Below are 18278 nucleotides of genomic sequence, written 5' to 3' on the forward strand. Positions count from 1 at the left end.
CACGACCCCCAAATTTGCATCTCATCCTTTTTTGAAAACGCCAACCTGACCCCGGCTTCTCCAGAATCACCGGCTTATCCCGCCACTGAGCCGTTGTGACCTATGTAAATGAATGTAAATTCAATTATACTCCCATCTTCTCTCTCTGCTTTGTTTTTCCTCTAAAGCGTCCTTGCAGTTATCAAGTTCCCCCTGTTTCTTTTGACTATGAAATGAGCTTATAAACATCGCTTTCTTGAACCATTTCTATGCTGCGTCAAATATATTTTAATTTCAGACCATTTAGAAAAAAGAGAAAAAAAACATAATTAGCATTTAAATCTTTCTCCGAGGTTCTCTCTCTCTCTCCCTCCATCGCTCTTTCTCCCTTGCTCTCTCTCTAGCGGACTCTGCATGTCTCGGTCGCTAAGGCAACCAATGCTTTTTTTTTCCCTTGCTCTCCGTATCTCCCCCTTTCTCTCAGTCTCATTCCCTCTCTCCACTCGCCAGAGGTAGGCACTGATTTGCGTCGGGAGTGCTTGAGTGACATTTGGTTGGCATTTGCGCAAGATAGTAGTAGATGGGAAGTTGGCTCAAAGTGTCATTCCCAAGTATTGGCCGCGTGTGTGACGTAGCTAATCATGATTTATGGGGTTGGCTGTGAATGCGTGCGACCGGACCGGACGGTCAGTGTGTACTTTTGGACGTTTTTCGGGTACAGATTTGAGAGATCGTCTGCCGCCTAATTGAGTGTTCAAACTCAAAATGGCTGGCGGGAGTGTGTATATTTAGAATAGATTAGAGCGCGGGATATTTGTCGATCTTATCGCTGCGTGGATTGAAGAAAAAAAGATGGACCTTCCCTCTTTGTTTTCCTCTTTTTTGCCCCACTTGTCTCCTTTTTCAGAAATGATCAGCGTGGTGGAGTGTCAGTGAACACAGCGAAGCGATGGAGAGATGGTAAAACGGGAGAGTTCCAGGGGAGAAAACCAGACAACTTCTCCCTCACTCTAAATCTTTGTCTTCTTTTCCAGCTCCATCGCTCCTGTCGCACGACTGACCGCCCTCATCTCCCTCGTCCTGGTCGCCCTGGTGACGCAGCCCTCCACCTGTCACCGTGACGACGAGGCCGAGGGGCAGGTGGACGCCCTCTCGGCCCAGTTGTCCGTCACTACCCAGGTGACGCCCACTCCTCTTTGGGCAGTGGTCTGGGGGCCCACGCAACCCTCGGAGGATGAGACCTACCACGTCCTTTCGAGCCAGGAAACTGAGCACCTGCACCAGCACGGGAGCCAGCGGGAGCCCAGCACCACTGTTGCCATTTCATCTGAGGACTGGCTGTACCCTGACGCGGTCACACATCCCGAAGAGAACGCCCCCCCGGAGTTGTGGAACCGAGAGGGCGTGGAGGACGGCGGGGCAAAGGAGGCCGAGTTGGAGGAAGGTGGGTATGAGAGAAAATGACACCCCGCATTGCCAGGAGTGCTCCTGGAAATTAGCTGTCATGCGGGTTAAGGCTGAAGCCCCCCCGCGCATGCCTCCCGAAGTGAGCGCAGTCAACTGCGTCTGGGAAGCCTCATAAAGTTGGCATCAGTCACAGCGGGTAATCGGCCACCGTCAAAATAACGCAGAAGACGCCACGGCGTGGCTGTTTTAGTTGGAGGTCTTTTGTAGTTGGAGTATTTTTGCAAATTCAATTTCATGTTCAGCTGCACCCAATGATTTCTTCTTTGGTTCTTTGTACAATTATAGATGGCCACGCACTGAGAATAGTAACTGTATGTATGCGTGTGCGTGTGTTACAGTGGACCCTCAGTTCTACGTCACTGTGACCATCTCCTCTCTGCTTATCCTCACTGCAATCATCATCACGGCAAAACTCTGGTAGGGATTTCCTCATCTTATTTATGATCACGCAGTGGCAGGACGTGCGTTTTGTACCGAGGCCTTCAGCCGTATTGACTTGCCTTATCACATCACAATCATAGAAACCATCACTGCTGTACAAAAAATGTAATATAACAGCACACAACTGTGCCGTGTACATCATTAGGACCAGTTCAGAATCAATCTCTATCATGAAAACGTGAAAAAAATAATAACAATTCAATGAAATACACCATACTCTACAGAGATGATGATTACCAAATGTGTTTAACGTGTTTAGATTGCAGCAGATGTGTTTTGCTTGTCAAAATTCGGGGTAACGAGGTTTGCTCTGACCAACCAATCACTGAATGAAAACATGCTGACATCATGAAGGGGCCACCGTTCTGGCCCTGTTAGGAGCTTGAAATCAACCAACTTTTAATGGCATTTGGAATGTTATTTTGGCTCTTCGGTGCCTCACTAAACAGGGAAAATAAAGAATTAAAAGCATCTACACATTTCTGAATCCCAGTCTGAGTCTGCCAAGAGATCTGAAATCTAACCATTCAAATTTCTCGATCTTATCTACATTACAAGCAAAGATTTCCACTAATTTGTCCCCACTTGAGCCAGCACAGTCAACATAACTCTCACAAAAAGTGAGAGTTGGGTCTTTTACACAGAGGCAACCAATCAAAGGAAAGGGGCCAGGCTTGGCCAAAAATGCACAAAGCAGATAAAAAACTGGGTCAAATATAAGTAGGTGTCAGAGGGGCCTTTTCTGAACACCAGTATGACAAAACCAAGATGTTTCTTCAAATGAAACTGATTACCGTAATTCCCGGCCTACAGACCGCACCTGGTTACAAGCCTTAACGAGGACATTTGTAGAGGAAATACCATACATACGCCGCAGCTATGTAAAAGCTGCAAGTGCCCGCATTGAAACCCATATTGAAACACGAGATATTTACAAAGAAAGACAGTACACAGAAAAGCGCTAATGCTAGGGCCGTGCTAGAGTAACGCTAACAGGGCCAGTTGAAATAAAACTTATCTGTAAATATCACTGAGACAGGCCAGTAACACAGCAACAACACGCTAGCACAATGCTAACACTAGTGCAAGCGCTAACAGGGCCGGTAAAAGTCACTTCCTCTATATATATTCCACCGGTCTCATTCTTACCTTTTCCGCTCGAGTGCCACCTCGCAGCCACTAGAAAAAATGCACAAATTAGCCGCATCACCGCATAAACCGCAGGGTTGAAAGCGTGTGAAAAAAGTCGCGCCTTGTGGGCCGGAAATGATGGTAAGTCCATGTTAGAGAGACACTCTCTGGAGGTCTAAAGAGCTCAAATATGGCAGATTTAAAGAAACATTGCTTATTTAGTTGACAGTGGCCAGGACTACAGAGTCAGTTGGACACACACAAAAAAAAATCACGTACTGGAAGCAGTGCAACAAACAAATGAAATGAATAGATTAACAGCATTCGCAGTTACGTATACAGTATGCCAGTGGTTAGACCAGCAGATGAGGTCTTGTTGGTCCTTGTTGGTATTGAATGATATGAGCCAAGTATGGTTATAAAGCAATGAGTGGATGAAGAGTGAGATGAATGAGAGCGTCACTATGATATTCTTGCCCCCGTAAAACAATAATGTGCTGCAGTTGCTTGTGCGAAGAAGTGACCATTTCCCATAGCTTTTTGCTGTATATAAGAGTACATAATTTAAAGTTATTTGCCATTTGTCGTCTTCTTGTTGTTTCATGTATTCCTGTGGGATAGTTGTACAACCAATTTTTCCACAGGGATGACAAAGATATCAAAACAAGCCCAATGTTAAGATATCAAAATACTTTGTCATAGTAATTCCTCAGTCAGCTTTTATGAAATTCGTAGTTGTGGATGTTGTATTATTTAGTCGTATTTAGAGTTAAATCAATTTCCCAGGTGCCTCAGTTTATGATGGTGTTGACATGCAGTGTGAGGTTACAAACTGTGCGTGATGAACAAGTTGGCGCAGGGACGAATAAACGATGTGGTCACGTGGCACAGGATGCCATGCTCAATTACAGCCAAAGGTTGCTTTTTTTTCCTCCATTGGACTGTTTTATATTCATAGCCGAGATGTGTTTTTCCATACAAACAAAGTGGTACCTTTACTTAAGAGTGTCCCAACCTATGAGAATTTTGTTGTCATTTGGCCTATTTTTTGGAGAATTGAGGAGGTGTGGGGGGGTTTGCGAGACAAAATTTGTGTTACGGTTGAACCAATATATTCTATAGCTGTAGTCAAGTGAAAAAGAAATGGAGAAATTAAATTAGTGCAATCGCCTTGCGTACCATGCCTCACACGCGGAGTCAGCAGGGATAGGCTCAAGCACCCCAGGGACCGTGGTGAGGATAAGCTGTACAGAAAATGGATGGATAGCTGCAACTGATGTTATATGACTAAAATGAGTTGTGAGCGTGGTCATAGAATTAAATAAACTTGTAATTCAAAGTATTTGGTACGCTTTTACTACAGCATTAGTGTAAGTTAGTGATAGACTGAGACTCATTCCGAGTCAAATTTGGTTCAGGATGTTTAAGAAGTTTTCATTGATGCCAGCTAATTGAAGATCTGATCTGTATAATTTTGACTTTTTTTATGATAAAACTTGTGTTGTTCTAGATAATTGAGAAATAAGTTAGTTGTTTGCTTCAATGAATGCTTCACATGTGGAAACAGCAGCATTGGGTTGCCTGAAAATTCCCCTCAGTTTAGACTGCATGATGGTAAAAATCTCCTGGTACAGTTTGCGCCACAGTTCCACAAGTACAACGCTGGTGGTAATACGGCAAACTGCCGTAAACGTCCTTCTCTCAATTAGCCCGACAAGCAAAGAATAGGCGCTGCATTGTATCACCCACGGATGTGCTGGATCACACGGAGCCAGACAAGCTATTTAGAATTCCCACTTACCCAGTGGACATGTGTTTGGAGGAAGCTCGCCTCGGGTTTGACTAACCACTGAGAAGCCACACAAGTGCAGGAGAAAAACATCGAAACCAAGCTGTCGAGGCTGTTTCCATCCTTTCTCGCTCTCTAATGAACTCCAGAGCTGACCTTGTTTCCTCTGTGGCTTTTTGCCTTAGACACAGGAGGATGAGGAGTTAAGACACTGGTGGGAGCTCGGAGCGGACTTGCCGTCAGCCTGTTTGCACATAAATATGGTGTTTTTCCCTCGCAGAAGCAGGCTATATTTTAGTAGAAAAAGGACGTACAGTATTCTGTCTGTTTTCATTAGTAGTGTGGTGGCTTTTTTTGGGTCTAGTTCTGGTCATGGTAGTAGAGGATAATGCATTCTGAATATTACATACTGTTTTTATTTAAATCAGGTCCATCCCCTCTTAAGATAAACACCTCCTTCAAATAAATAATTGTATGTAATTATATCTGATCATACTGTAGGTCACATACCGACTGAGTTAACTGCTGGGGTCTTGGTTAACTCTGTTGCTAACAGCAGCACTTAACCTGAGTTTTCTGTGCAATATAAAAGATGTCCTTCTACCTTATGTGAGGACTAACTTTCCAGTTGACTCTGACATGCTGTTTGTCTTGTTATTTCTAGTGCATTTGTTTGATTTTAAACTTCAAGACAAAATACAAAAAACTGATTCACTACTGAGGATGTTTATATTCCCTAACTGTAATTCACCTGTTTACTGCGGCAAACGAATATATTTATCAAATTCACGCAATGTTAGCTGGGGATAGGCTCCGGGACTCCGCGACCCTTGTGAGGATAAGCAGCTTGGAAAATGGACATTGAAATACATTTTTCAGTGGGTAGCATGGAAGAGAGAGGCTCTCAGCGACTAACAGATCTCTTGAAGATGGTGGATTTGGATTTGGATTTGAGATCAATACAGCTTTTGAGTTGAAGATAATGACGAGGCAGTGAACCTCGATTTGTCAAATATTATGAGGGAGAATTTTTGTTGTGTACTGGAGATATTTATGTTTTAGATCAAAAGATGAGTATCAGACAAAAGTTCAGAATTCCAGCTTTTATTTCATGGTATTTACATGTAGATGTCTAGATGTAAATGTCAGGACAGAGCACCTTTTGGGTGAAGTCACCAAGTTTTCAAGCAAGCAAAAGTATTGGAGGATGTCAGAGATGTTGTTCAGGTGTTGCCTTTTAGATTACCTTTTCGATCGATTACTTAAACATTAGCTAGTGCTCGTTTTTGCTTTGGGTTTCACCTGGGAAAATTTGCTGTGATGCAAACAAGTAGACCACAGAGCTGTCAATAGGACAAAAGCAAACCATTTTGATCCTGAGAGAAGAACGAACATTGATCAGAGCTATTGCACATGCACTGGGCAAAGCCAATACAATACTTTGGAATGTCCTGAATAAGACAATGAGCGAATGGTATCGACAGCACTTGATGACAGAAACATTGTGCGAGCTGTGAAGAAACAACCAAATGAAAAACTGTCAGGGACATCACTGCCAATATCCACAGGACAGGAGTGAAGGTATCGCAAACCACTGTTCAAAGAAGACTGGGAGAAGAAATATACAGGTTTTAGCAAAGTATGTAAACAGTTGTAATCAGCACAAAGAATAGGAACGCCGGATGGGATTTTCCAAAAGTTTTGGAACAAAGTTTTCTGGACTGGTGAGACCAAGATTAAGCTCTAAAAAGCAAAGGTTAAAGTAGAGAGAAAGAAAGGATCCGCTTATGATCCAAAACAGACAAGCTCATCCGTGAAGCATGGTGGAGTTAATGTCTTGGCTTGGGCTTGCAAGGCTGCTTCTCGAACAGACTCACTAGTCTTTACTGATGGTTTAACTCATGATACTGGCAGGAGTATTAATTCTGAAGTCTGCAAAACCATTTTGCCTGGCAATTGATAGAAAGAATGCATCCACACTAATCGGGAGAAGCTTCATCATGGAACAAGACAATGACCTAAAAACCACTGCCGACACAACAAAGGACTCATTCATCAGGAGGAAACACTGGAAGGTCTTAGGGTTAGCTGGCCAAGTCAATCACCGGACCTTAACTCAATAGGGAATGCATTTTACCTCCTGAAGAGGAGACTGAATGGAGAAACCAGCAAGATGAAATGAAGTGAGAGAAGCTGCAATCAAGGCCTGGAAAAGCATTTCAAATGAATAACCAGACAGTCTGGAGAAGTCAGCTGGTCACAGCGTTGATGGGGTTATTGCAAGTAAAGGTTATGCCACCAAATATTAAATCGTATTCACTTTATATTAATGTAATGTCTGTTCCAATACTTTTGCTCACTTGGAAAGTGGGTGGCTCAACCCAGAGTCTTTTAACACATCTAGATGTAAATACCATGAAATAAAACATTGTGCGAAAAGATGACACAGTTCATAAAGTGAATGGCGAGCGTCGTAAAAAGGCCCGACGCGAGCCATCCGGTGAGTCATTGTCGCTCACGGTACGTTTCTCAGTTGTATCTGTAAATAAAATACTTTGCATTCTGAAGACCAGTTACAGATGAAAATCTTAAACAAAATTTATTGCCCTCAATTGCAACTTTCCTATTAGTCGGGGCCTTGGCTCCCAGACATCACTACCAGAAATATGGCAGTTGCTGCACTGCTGCTAGTTTGTTCATATTTTGTACTGATAACACCTTTAAAGATTTGCTATCACTCTTAAAAAATTGTAATATTCTACCTGCCATTATGCCTCTAATACAAGGACTGGGTGTTCCTTATATATTGCCCTGCCAGGGAGCGGCCATTAGTGGGAAATGGGGGACTCATCTCGATGATATAGTGAAGCACTTCCATGCCTTGCTGATCAGACCAATAATGTCAAGTTGATTTGACCGCCAGGTCTTCTGCACCTTGTTTTCCCGCATGTTCCTATGTCAAGGTTTTTTTTGTTGTTTTATGTTGCTTATTTATGCTTTCGTTCGCTGTCTCCTTACTGTCAATCGTAATTTTTCAATGCAGCGCCCAGAGCAGTATAATTTGTTCCACTTCATATTCCCTTTTCATACCTTAGCTCAGATTTGCCGCTACAGTCTTGCATTATCAACACCTTCCTCCTCTTCCCACTTAGGCCTCCTTCGCCTTGCAGGGATTTTTCTTTCGGCTCTGAATACCTCTGTATTACTACCGCACGTCTTTCCTCGAGGTTCTTGCCTTTCTATCGGGATTGCAATTGTGGCTTCCTCGCTCCACAGTTTCCTGAGAGCTGGTACACAATTTTTGAAAAAAGAAAAAAAAAAAGACACTTGTCTTCACACAAGACCCAACTGTTGCTTCGGAAATTTGCTTCAGCAGTGACCTTATTCAAACTGGAGGCGAGGCAACACATTGTCGCTCTCACGCTATTCCTGTGCGGAGTAGAGTAGCTGGCGCTTGGGTGTCATAAATGTGTAAATAACGCCATGTGTCGGGTGGGAGGAGTGAAGATGGGGTGCAGATGGACTCGAATGATTGCGAATAGTGGAAAGTGGCCTCCATCCAGTTCATTCTAATTACAGAAAACCAGCATATGCGCATAGAGTTGTTTTCCAGGCGCTAAAATCCTGTCTGATGGTGTCAAACTTGACTGTGGCTGAGGGCGCGTGTACCTGAGGTTGGATGTACTTCAGTAGAGAACATATAGCTCTGTTGTTACTGGTCTATTCTGAAAGGGATGCTGCTGTTTTCATTGAAATAGTTGCATCTTGTCACTGTTGGGCAGAATTCAAATACGGTAAACTTCATAATTTTGGAATACTATTTGTCTGTCCCTGAGCCGTCTGATATTTGTATGCACTATTAACTCATTTAAAGTGTTGAAATAGCTTGTGGACAAATCTTTTACCTATCTTGATTGCTGAAGTGTCTGACAAGTGTCGGTGGTAGACGTGCGGCATTATGTTGATTCACAGTCTGGATGTTTTTTTTTTTTTAAAGACAGTAATGAGTGGAAATAAATTAGGTACATTTACATAAGCCTGCTTGGTTAAAAATGGAATGATCTAATGCTTCAGTGGAGAAGGAACTGGTCAGCTGCAAAGTTAAGTGCACATAGAATCATTTCCACCCACCAAACTGCTTAGCCAGCTCATCGTTTTACTTAGTGCATCAGTCAAGCCGCTAAGACTTTTGAGAAAGAGTTTAGGAAGATGATTTAACATCAGTTTTTTGCTGTTGTGACGTATTAATTTTTTTAATTATTTTTTTATCAGCCACTTTTTGCCTGGTTGGTGTGGTTTGTCGTAACCTCAGACTTTGTGAATGGCTGGCGTTAGCGACCTGTCCTACCAATATAATCATCCATCCATCCATTTCCTGAGTCCCTTAGCCTCACAAGGGTCGCGGGAGTGCTGGAGCCAATCCCAGCTGTCCAGGGGTTAGGAGGCATGTTACACCCTGAACTGGTTAAGAGCCAATCACAGGGCACATGGAGACAGACAGCAGTCGCACTCACGATCACACCCAGGGCAATTTAGAGTGTCCAATTAATGTTGCTTGTTTTTGGGATGCGTGAGGCAACTGAAGTGCCCAGAGAAAATCCACGCGTGTACAGGGGGAAAATAGAAACTCCACACAGGCGAGGCCGGGATTTAAACCCCCATCCTCAGAGCGGTGAGGCCAACGCAACGCAGCTGCACCATGCGGCCTCCAATTTAATCAATGTCATGTCATGTCATTATCCAAGCCGCGTATTCTCACAAGGGTTGCAGGAAAGCTGGATCCTATCCCAGCTAGCTTCGGGCAAAAGGCGGACTACATCCTGAACTGGTCGCCAGTCAGTCGCAGGGCAGATATCGACACCATCACTAGCGGGAATCGATCCCACGCTGCCCGCACCAAAGGCGGGTGTGTGTACCGCTACACTATCAGTGACTCCCAATTTAATCACTGACAGTGAAATAAATTAAGACATTTTTTTAGTGTATTGTCAATTGAACATTACTTTGGGTGATGTTCTGTTGGTATTCATGGGCAATGTCATATATTAGGATTATGGGGTATAATCCCATTTTGAAGGATACAGTGTTTGGTAACGCAAGCAAAATTTATTTTTTTTCTTTCATTGTGTGTGTGTGTGTGTGTGGTGTGTGTGTGTGTGTGTGTGTGTGTGTGTGTGTGTGTGTCACCCATACATTTCAAACAATATTTGTTCCTTATCGTTATAATGTCAGAATCTGATACCAGCCCATGCCTCATGGTGTATTAGGTTTGATTTGATTTAGTACTCGGGGTTAGTGTAGGATTTAGTGGTCCATATAGTGGTCGGGATTCAGGTAGGGTTACGTTTATGATCCCAGGGATATGCATTTGCATTCAAAATGTTGCGCCACGCAGAAGAGAAAAAACAACCAAAATCAATTGGAGCCAGTGGATGAAGCAGAATTAGATTGCTACAACATCAACATCAGAGATGATGATTTGTTTTGAGGAGCGACAGTCTTGTGACAGCTTTAATCCTAGCATGTTGGGATCTATCAATACATCAGTAACAAACAACAAAGTGAAAGCCAAGTTAATATTTTTGATTGGCACTGTTTAAAAAAAAAAAAAAAACAAGAAAAATGGAAAAATATCCATCTCTTTGTAGCCAACTGATTTGACTATGTCAACATATCAGCATATTCTGCCAAGAGCATCAAAACATGTCTGCTGTTTTCGCTATGTAAGGGGCTGGTTCACTTTCGGCTGCTTCCTCATTTGAGGACTATTCTGGTCCGCTTCAAAAAAGAGAATTTGTGACATGTCTTTGGAACACACTGTAGCATTTTACTGTATTTTCATGCAAACTAGCAAAGCGAGGCAACTCTCTGATCTCATAGTCCATAGTGCATTGCACAGGTGTTCAGACAGCTGGCACTTTGGGTCCATTCACCAGTGTTTGTGCCTGCTCTAGGCAGAAGGTTCTGTTATTTTTATGCTTTGATTTATTCATTGTGTATGAGCCTTTTCATGTTTAGGGTCTCATATACACAGACACGTTTTTTTTAGTACACCTTTGGTGTCATTTTTTTTTTTTGTAAATCCAGCCTCTGAAGCCACTTTCACTTAGTAACAAGAAATTTGGTAGGAATCGCTCAAGAGGTGGAGCGGTGGACGGCTGGCTAGCACATCTGCCGCACAGTTCTGAACGGAAAATGACAGAATTAATGAACGAATGTCTCTCAAGAACCCAAAATGAAAATTTAAAGACAGGGAGCGTTCCATTTACATTTGACATACCTGTGTTAGGTATAATTTGGCACTTCCCAGGGATCCCGCTAAACCAGGGGTGTCAAATTCATTTTTGTCGCGGGCCACATTGTACTTGCGGTTTCCCTCAAATTATAAATCTTTAACTGCCTCATCATATTTACACATGAAATTTATGAGCTCGCTTTGGAATCAGAAATCAAGGGTAATGGGTTTTTCTAACTATTGTTATTTAATTACACGAAAATTCTTTTAATAGGTCAATATTATCATTTATGGTGTGCCAATTTGAAATTTTGGTACAGATTTGAAAAAAAAATCATGAAGTTGATACAGATAAATGATTTGCCTCCGCGGGCCACATAAAATCATGCGGTGGGCCAGATCTGGCCCCCGGGCCTTGAGTTCGACACCTGTGCGCTAAACTGGAAATATGAAACTAATTGTAACTAAAGTAATACGTTTAACCTGTTCTGCTGCTCTTATGTTTGTTGTGTCATCAATAAAGCAAGCATCAGTGACAGTTTTCCATCCTCCATCTATCCAAACCACCTGTTCTGAATGACATTTTTTTTTTCTAACTAGCCATCATAGGCTATATTCGTTTAGCTAACAATATTTACTTTGCGCTGTACAGTTGTGTAATTGAAGACAGTTGTACACTGCAACAGGCATATTGTGAATTAAGTGTAAAAGGATCCCAAATGTTGGGCAGTCGCTGTTTTAAAAGCAAGTCTTTCCTCTTGGATTCCATTTATTACTAGTCAGTCAGCAGTAACAGCCCATGTGGAAAAATCCTGCGGTATGGCGAATAGCCCACAATACACATATAATAGAAGAATCTGTGACACACTAAACCTGCAAATAGTGAAACACGATAAATCTCGTAAAAATCTGAAAAAAAATACACAAATTATGTCAAGAGTTACATCTCCAACCCAACTTTGAGTTTTCTCTCTCAATGAGGGCCAGACGATCAATCGGCGCATCGATATGAAAGATCCTGTGGGATTTTCTTCATTCATTGCGCGAGGAGAGGCGAGAGTTGTGGCAGGCTAACTCCATGACAACGGAGCTGTCAGATGCCCTGAGAATTTGTCAGTTCCGAGCTGAGAAAAACGCCGGCGTGCTGGAGAAACCTAGCAAATTAACTGTTGCTGGCCTTTCATGAATTTGTTCATCAATTAGAAACGTGGTGCAGTTTGTCTGTACTTTCATAATTCGAGGACCCCCAGCCAGTGCACCTTGAAATAGTCATTCTCAGCAGTATTGAAAACAGAGGATCCCCTCAAGAAAGCCAACAAATGTCTTCCACCGAAACTCACCTCCCACTTTTACTCGCTTCCTACGCCCTCCCCTCACCCCGATTGACTCCACGCCTCCCCCTCCCCTTCCCACGGACATTGTTTTAATGAGTCCAATGAGGGCGACTAATCCTCTCACGCACTGGCAGTGTTAATGCGTTTGCCGATGTCCAAATGACTCTGCAGCATCTGATGCTCTCTCCCTCGTTGGTTCTCCACCCGTCCTCATACCTCCTCGTCTGCTGGTGAGCAGTCAGGGACCGTGAGGCCTTCTCTGCTGACCTAACCGCTGTCAGAGGCATTGAGATACATTTGAAACCTAAATTCTAATCAAATCTGGCCAGTTGTCAGTGTTTGGGAGAGTATTGAAGGTTTTATTTTCATGCAAGATGGGGTCCGTCCCCGTTGTTTTTACCAGATGATGGATGAGTCGTCATAGTCCAAAAGAGTGGCCAGTCATAGGTCCTAACTTCTCCCCTATGACTTTTTTCCTTTGAGGTCAGTTTGAGGAGCAATTCTACTGTACCAAACGAAAGACTTTGGAAGACCAATGGTTGACACATATATGTAGGTGATCCTATAATGTAGGTCCTCATTAATGTGAATACATTACTGTATGTCTTGGTGAATTATGCCTCACAATGATAACAAGACATTGGAGGATCCAAACACTATGATCGATATGGCACCAAAAGACGCCGTGATATTGCCAAGGACCAATCTTTTCCATATTTAAATTGAGAATAAGAGCAATCCAGTCAGAACAGAGCTGATTTATATATCAAATCAACTTTGCTTTTGGCCAATAAAGACCACCTAGAATAGGTTGAAAACGGGCATTCTGGGCATTTTCAGCCCAAATGATTTTACAAACCCAGAAAAAGACGTCAAAGGTCATGAATAAAAAACGTGATGAGATAGGACCTTGAAACAATCTGATTTCATATTGAGACCGCTGGCCCTCAGCATTTTTCTGTTCTGATTGGTTGGTCTGAGCAAAACCCGCTCCGGCCAGTATCGACCAGCAAGGCCAAAACACGTCTGCACACATTGACGGAAACATCAACACATATGATCTCTGGTGAGTGTCATGTTTTTTTTTTTGTTTGTCATTGTCAAGTAAAATGACCGTTGACTCTGAACTGTGCGATGGTGTACATGGTGCAGTTGTGCGCTGTCATACGTTCATCGCATCAGCCGGCACGAAACGCACGGCCCGTCACCGTCCTCATCGGTCTACTTTAACGTCCCTCTCAATCCATCTCTCCAGTTACGATCGCAACTGTTCCCGGCACCCGCCCCCGCTCTCCCGCGGCGTGGCGCCCCCCCTCTCCCGTGCGCTGCCGTGCTCCCTGGCTTCCGAGGAGAGCCGCCAGACGCTGCACAGCACCTCCTCCTCCTTCGCCGACCGCGAGAGGTAAACGACTCGCTTAAGAAAGTGTGCGTCTCCCTCCCGTCTTTGTGCCATACTGTGATTGGACGCCGGTGCTCGGGTTCTCCGAGGAGCATTCGTGAGTGTTTTTGCTGCCTTGAGAAGGAAAGTAGTCCCTGTTTTTTTTCCCGGGATGAGTCATTCTAGGGCCCTCATGTGGGAAGGAAAAAAAAAAAAAGTGCCCGTACTCAGCCGCCACCATCCGCAGAATGATGCTTTTGTTCAAGGGTATTTAGAGTTAATCTCAATAAGGATAATTATAGTGCTGCACTCTTCCTTCTCAGTCCCTCGTGATGCAGCTTGAGTAGTTTGGGAGTGTGTCCCTCCTCCAGCTTCAGGCCTCTCTGCTCCACTTTACCTCACATTGCCCCCCCATGAACAGACTCCTGTTCCTGTTTATCATTTATTTATTAAACAGCTTTTCTTGTCTTGCCTCTTTCTGTGTCAGGATCCCGGTCGTGAACCTCTGAGGTGGCTCTTTTCCATATGGTGAACACTTCCACGGAGCCTCCAGAATTTTACTTTCCCGCCTGCAGCAGCGTTTTTCATTTTCTGTGAAATACGTTCAGGGGCTGCAGGTATTCAAGCTGCCACGCAAACTTCTTGGCTTCCCTGAGGTCTTCAACCTAAACTCATCACGCCCGCCTCTTTCTTTCTTTCCTTCTTTCCCTACTTCCATCCCTCCCCGTGTGCTCGGCGTAAATTTCCTCTGAGTGGCTGTCGCCGCCCCGAGCTGCGCCAAACGCGGACCGGCCGTGACAAATTTACATACAAACAATTTAACAGCCGTGGAGCATTCCGTTTGGGGGCCCAACTCCCGTCCAGCGCTTCTACTCACAAAGCTACACGTCGGAACAGCGCTCACGATTCTCATGCTACAAGATCTGTTTTTCTCTCTTGTAAAACGAGGCTCTCAAATTCTTTTAACGGTTACAACTCATAACTGAGTGATGTGTGACATATTACATGCATGCAATTGGCCCTGCATTTATTACATTGGTGCCTTGAGATACGAGTGAGCCGGATATTGGTTTTAATTTTTTTATTTTTTGTACTTTGTTGGTCAAGCAAACATTTTATATGCTAACGCTATGAGGTGGCAGTCAACGCAACTCAACTAGACAAGATGCAGTCATTTGGCAGATAGTGAACACTTGATCAAAAAAAAGAGGCTTCCAACCATTTATGCCACTCCCAGTAGAAGTTTACTGTCAAACATAAAACAAAGCTAATTAAACGTGTCTTTATAACAACCACATAACGTTGCCGTATGTCTGCTCACGTAATGGGAAACCATCGATGTGCTAACGCAGTGGTTCTAAAACTTTTTTTGCAATGCTTCCCCCCCCCCCCACACACACACACATTAATTTGTTTGCAAATAATCAAAATCAACAAAAACATGAACAACAGCCGGTTGTAACTTAAAGGTCCACTGTCACGAAATACACGATTTTTGGTATGTTATTCATGAAAAAAAGGCAGCCGGAATGGACCCATCCGTTTTTTAACCACAAAATATGATTTTGATGTATATGGCTTTTTGTATAACTAACTGCCATGAAAATCCTCCCGAGGGATATGAAAAGTGTCCAGGGTAGTTCATAGTACCCCCGTCATAACGAGAAAACCAAACCAAGATTATCAATGTGACAGTGTTTCAACACTTGAAGCAACGGGTGTTTGGGAAAAAAACAGTGCACCATCATATGTAAACAGACCATATAACGGTACTCAAAAAAAAGACAAATCAATACTAAAGATTATTGAGACATTTGCAGTAGTTAAACGAAACTCTTAATTTGTTTGCATGACTATTCCACTGCTGCCTGGCGGCTAGGTCGTCCCAAGCAGAAGCAGCTGCAATCAATTCATCACGAAGCAAAAAGTCTTTGATTCATTACATTCAAGTGTTATGTTTTTATAAAGTACAATATTTAAGGATCCAGATATTTTGTTATTTTTCGGGGGGAGGTTCAAACAGATTGACATTTCCATTAATTTCAATAGAGAAATATGATTTTGAGTTAGGGCTGCACCATTATGCCTAAAATAATAATTACGATTATTTTGATCAATATAGTAATCTTCATGTTTAGGAAAAATCCTTATTTTTACTGCACTACTTTTCAACAAACGATATGAAACAGTTTTTGTTGGAAAATGAATTTTTAAATAGATAATACAAAAAATAAATGTACCTCCAAAAATTCTACTTTAGCAAGGGGTAACTGAATTATTATATGATTATTAAGTGTATTCCTAAATTGCAACTTAATGCACAGGGCGCAATAAGGCTGCATTTGCAAATCCCCGTCGTCAATATAGTGAAATGTCAAGGACGCAACGTCAGTCGTGCACGGTCAAAAACTGCAAACAACTCGACTGTTATGATTTCCCTCCCTACTCTGGTGTTTTTTTTTTTGTTTTTTTTTTTACTGCAGTCAGTCGCGTAGCACGGTGGCGGCCCTTAATGAAGCCTTAACCTTAATTAAACCTTCGACTCGGTACAATGTAAACATGGTGAAGCAGGGTTTAGCAATTATGCTGCAAACAAATAGAATAAATTGCCAACAGAAGTGGCATCAGCCCCCCCTCCCAGGTTAAAAACTTTACAGCATTCCCACTTTTAAATATTTCTTGCACTGTATGGTGTTTTAATTGTCCTTTTAGTTTTTCTCTTTGTTTGAAATGTTTAGAGGCGTTTTTTTCCTCTGTTTTAATAAATGTGTTTATAATCATGTAATGCACGTTGAGTTAGCTTGCCTATGATATACGGCATATCAATACATTTACTTTGCTTAATCGTATGTTCGCCCCCTAGTGGCTGACTGACTAAGTTTGCATTTACATTTTACATTTTAAAAAATGCTCACGACCTTATAATCGTAGCAGACAAAATCGCAGTCATGATTAAAATTCGATTCATGGTGCGCCCTAATTTGAATTATGCTTGTTTTGAGTTATGAGCTTGGTCACTGAATGAATTCGTAACACTCGTAACTCAGAGCACCAATGTACGGTATCTATATAGAGTATATATATATATATATATATATATTATATATATATATATATATATATATATATATATATATATATATACACACACACACACACACACACACACACAGTGGTACCTCTACTTATAAAATGAATTCATTCCTGAAGCCGTTTCGTAACGTGAATTTTACATTAAGTAGAAGCGCATTTTACATGAAACTAGCTGAATCTGTTCCAAGCCCCCCCAACCAAAAATAAGCATTCAAAATACATAAGAATAAAGAAGAAAGAATTAAAAAAAAAAAAAAAGTTCATTTACCTGTAACGTTGGGCGACTGTGCGAAGAGAAGGGGGAGTGGCAAGCAAAAAGCATCGTGGGGGGACGGAGGAGGAGGCAATCATTTGACAACCGAGAGAAAACATTTGTAAAAACATACGCACGCACACAACTTAATTCCACTCAAGTTTCTTGGGGCGCATCGTGAAGAAAGATAAATGAAACACACGAAATAGTTGTACTTTTCCAATGTGCGCTAGCTTGTGACAGACAGCAAGTGAAAGCGCTCGGTGACGATTATCCAAGGGAAACGAAAAGCACCCTGGGTAAAGACTGACGTCCTTCCTAGCCAATGGGATGCCAGGAATATGTTACGCCGATAGCCAATGGGAGAGCAGCTCAATCGTGCAACACAAACCAAGATACAGGATGTTTACGTTTGGTGTAATTTGGGGGCTCCAAATCCAGCGCTTATTTTTGCCTCTCGTATCCTGAATTTTCCTTCGTAACTAGAGACAATAGTTTTACGAGCAGGCATTTCGTAATCGAAATTTTTCGTTACTAGAGATGTTTGTAAGTAGATGTACCGCTATGCTGTACAAAAATGAGATTGGAAATCAGAAGCCATGGATGGAAAATTGTGGAAAGAAATTATTAACGTATATTAAGCCGACAGTCACGGCCCTCTGAAATGGATTGTAGTTACTAATAAATGCCACAGCAAAGCACTACTTGTCTAAAGGAGCACCTCAACCTTTTTCCATGTTCAAGTTTTTTTTTTTTTTTTTGGGGGGGGGAGATCTAAATAGCTGAGCTTTTAGCAAATAACAGGACAGAAAATATGGTAAATAAAACTGTTCATGTTACGTTAAGAAGGGTTTCGAAGGAGGGAAAATGCTTGTAATATTAATTAAAAAGAAAATTGTAATTTCTGAACGTATTTTCTGCCGAATGAGAAAAGTGAGGGGAGGGATCACTTGTTTAGTGGGGCACATAAATGTTGTGGCGGGCCATAACTGGCCCTCGGGCCTGAAGTTGAGCCTATCACGGTGTAAATCCATCCTTCATGGAGCGCCGGCATCGCCACACAAGGACGGCGTTATTTCACAAAGGTGTTTCGCGGGGCTTTCGCCAACAGGCAACGTGTTTAACATGTCACGCTCCAAAAATGCTCACTGCTTCAAGCCCCGGGAAAAAAAAATGCT

At 42.5% G+C, this 18278-nt stretch overlaps 1 protein-coding gene across 2 annotated transcripts; it reads left to right on the forward strand.

The window, feature by feature from the left end:
* Positions 1-184: 184 nt before the first annotated feature.
* pianp (PILR alpha associated neural protein) lies at positions 185-16817 on the forward strand. 2 transcript variants are annotated; one of them, XM_061819844.1, is made up of 6 exons: positions 185-939; positions 1014-1158; positions 1243-1423; positions 1785-1863; positions 13632-13778; positions 14242-16817. In XM_061819844.1, exons 1-6 carry the CDS (start codon positions 929-931, stop codon positions 14261-14263), a joined length of 585 nt encoding a protein of 194 aa, XP_061675828.1. In that variant the 5' UTR covers positions 185-928; the 3' UTR covers positions 14264-16817. The 2 variants fall into 2 exon arrangements, with proteins under 2 accessions (XP_061675828.1, XP_061675827.1); XM_061819843.1 differs by having other exon boundaries at positions 1014-1423.
* Positions 16818-18278: the final 1461 nt, after the last annotated feature.

Source organism: Syngnathoides biaculeatus, chromosome 5, assembly GCF_019802595.1.
Source record: "Syngnathoides biaculeatus isolate LvHL_M chromosome 5, ASM1980259v1, whole genome shotgun sequence".
Taxonomy (NCBI): Eukaryota; Metazoa; Chordata; class Actinopteri; order Syngnathiformes; family Syngnathidae; genus Syngnathoides; species Syngnathoides biaculeatus.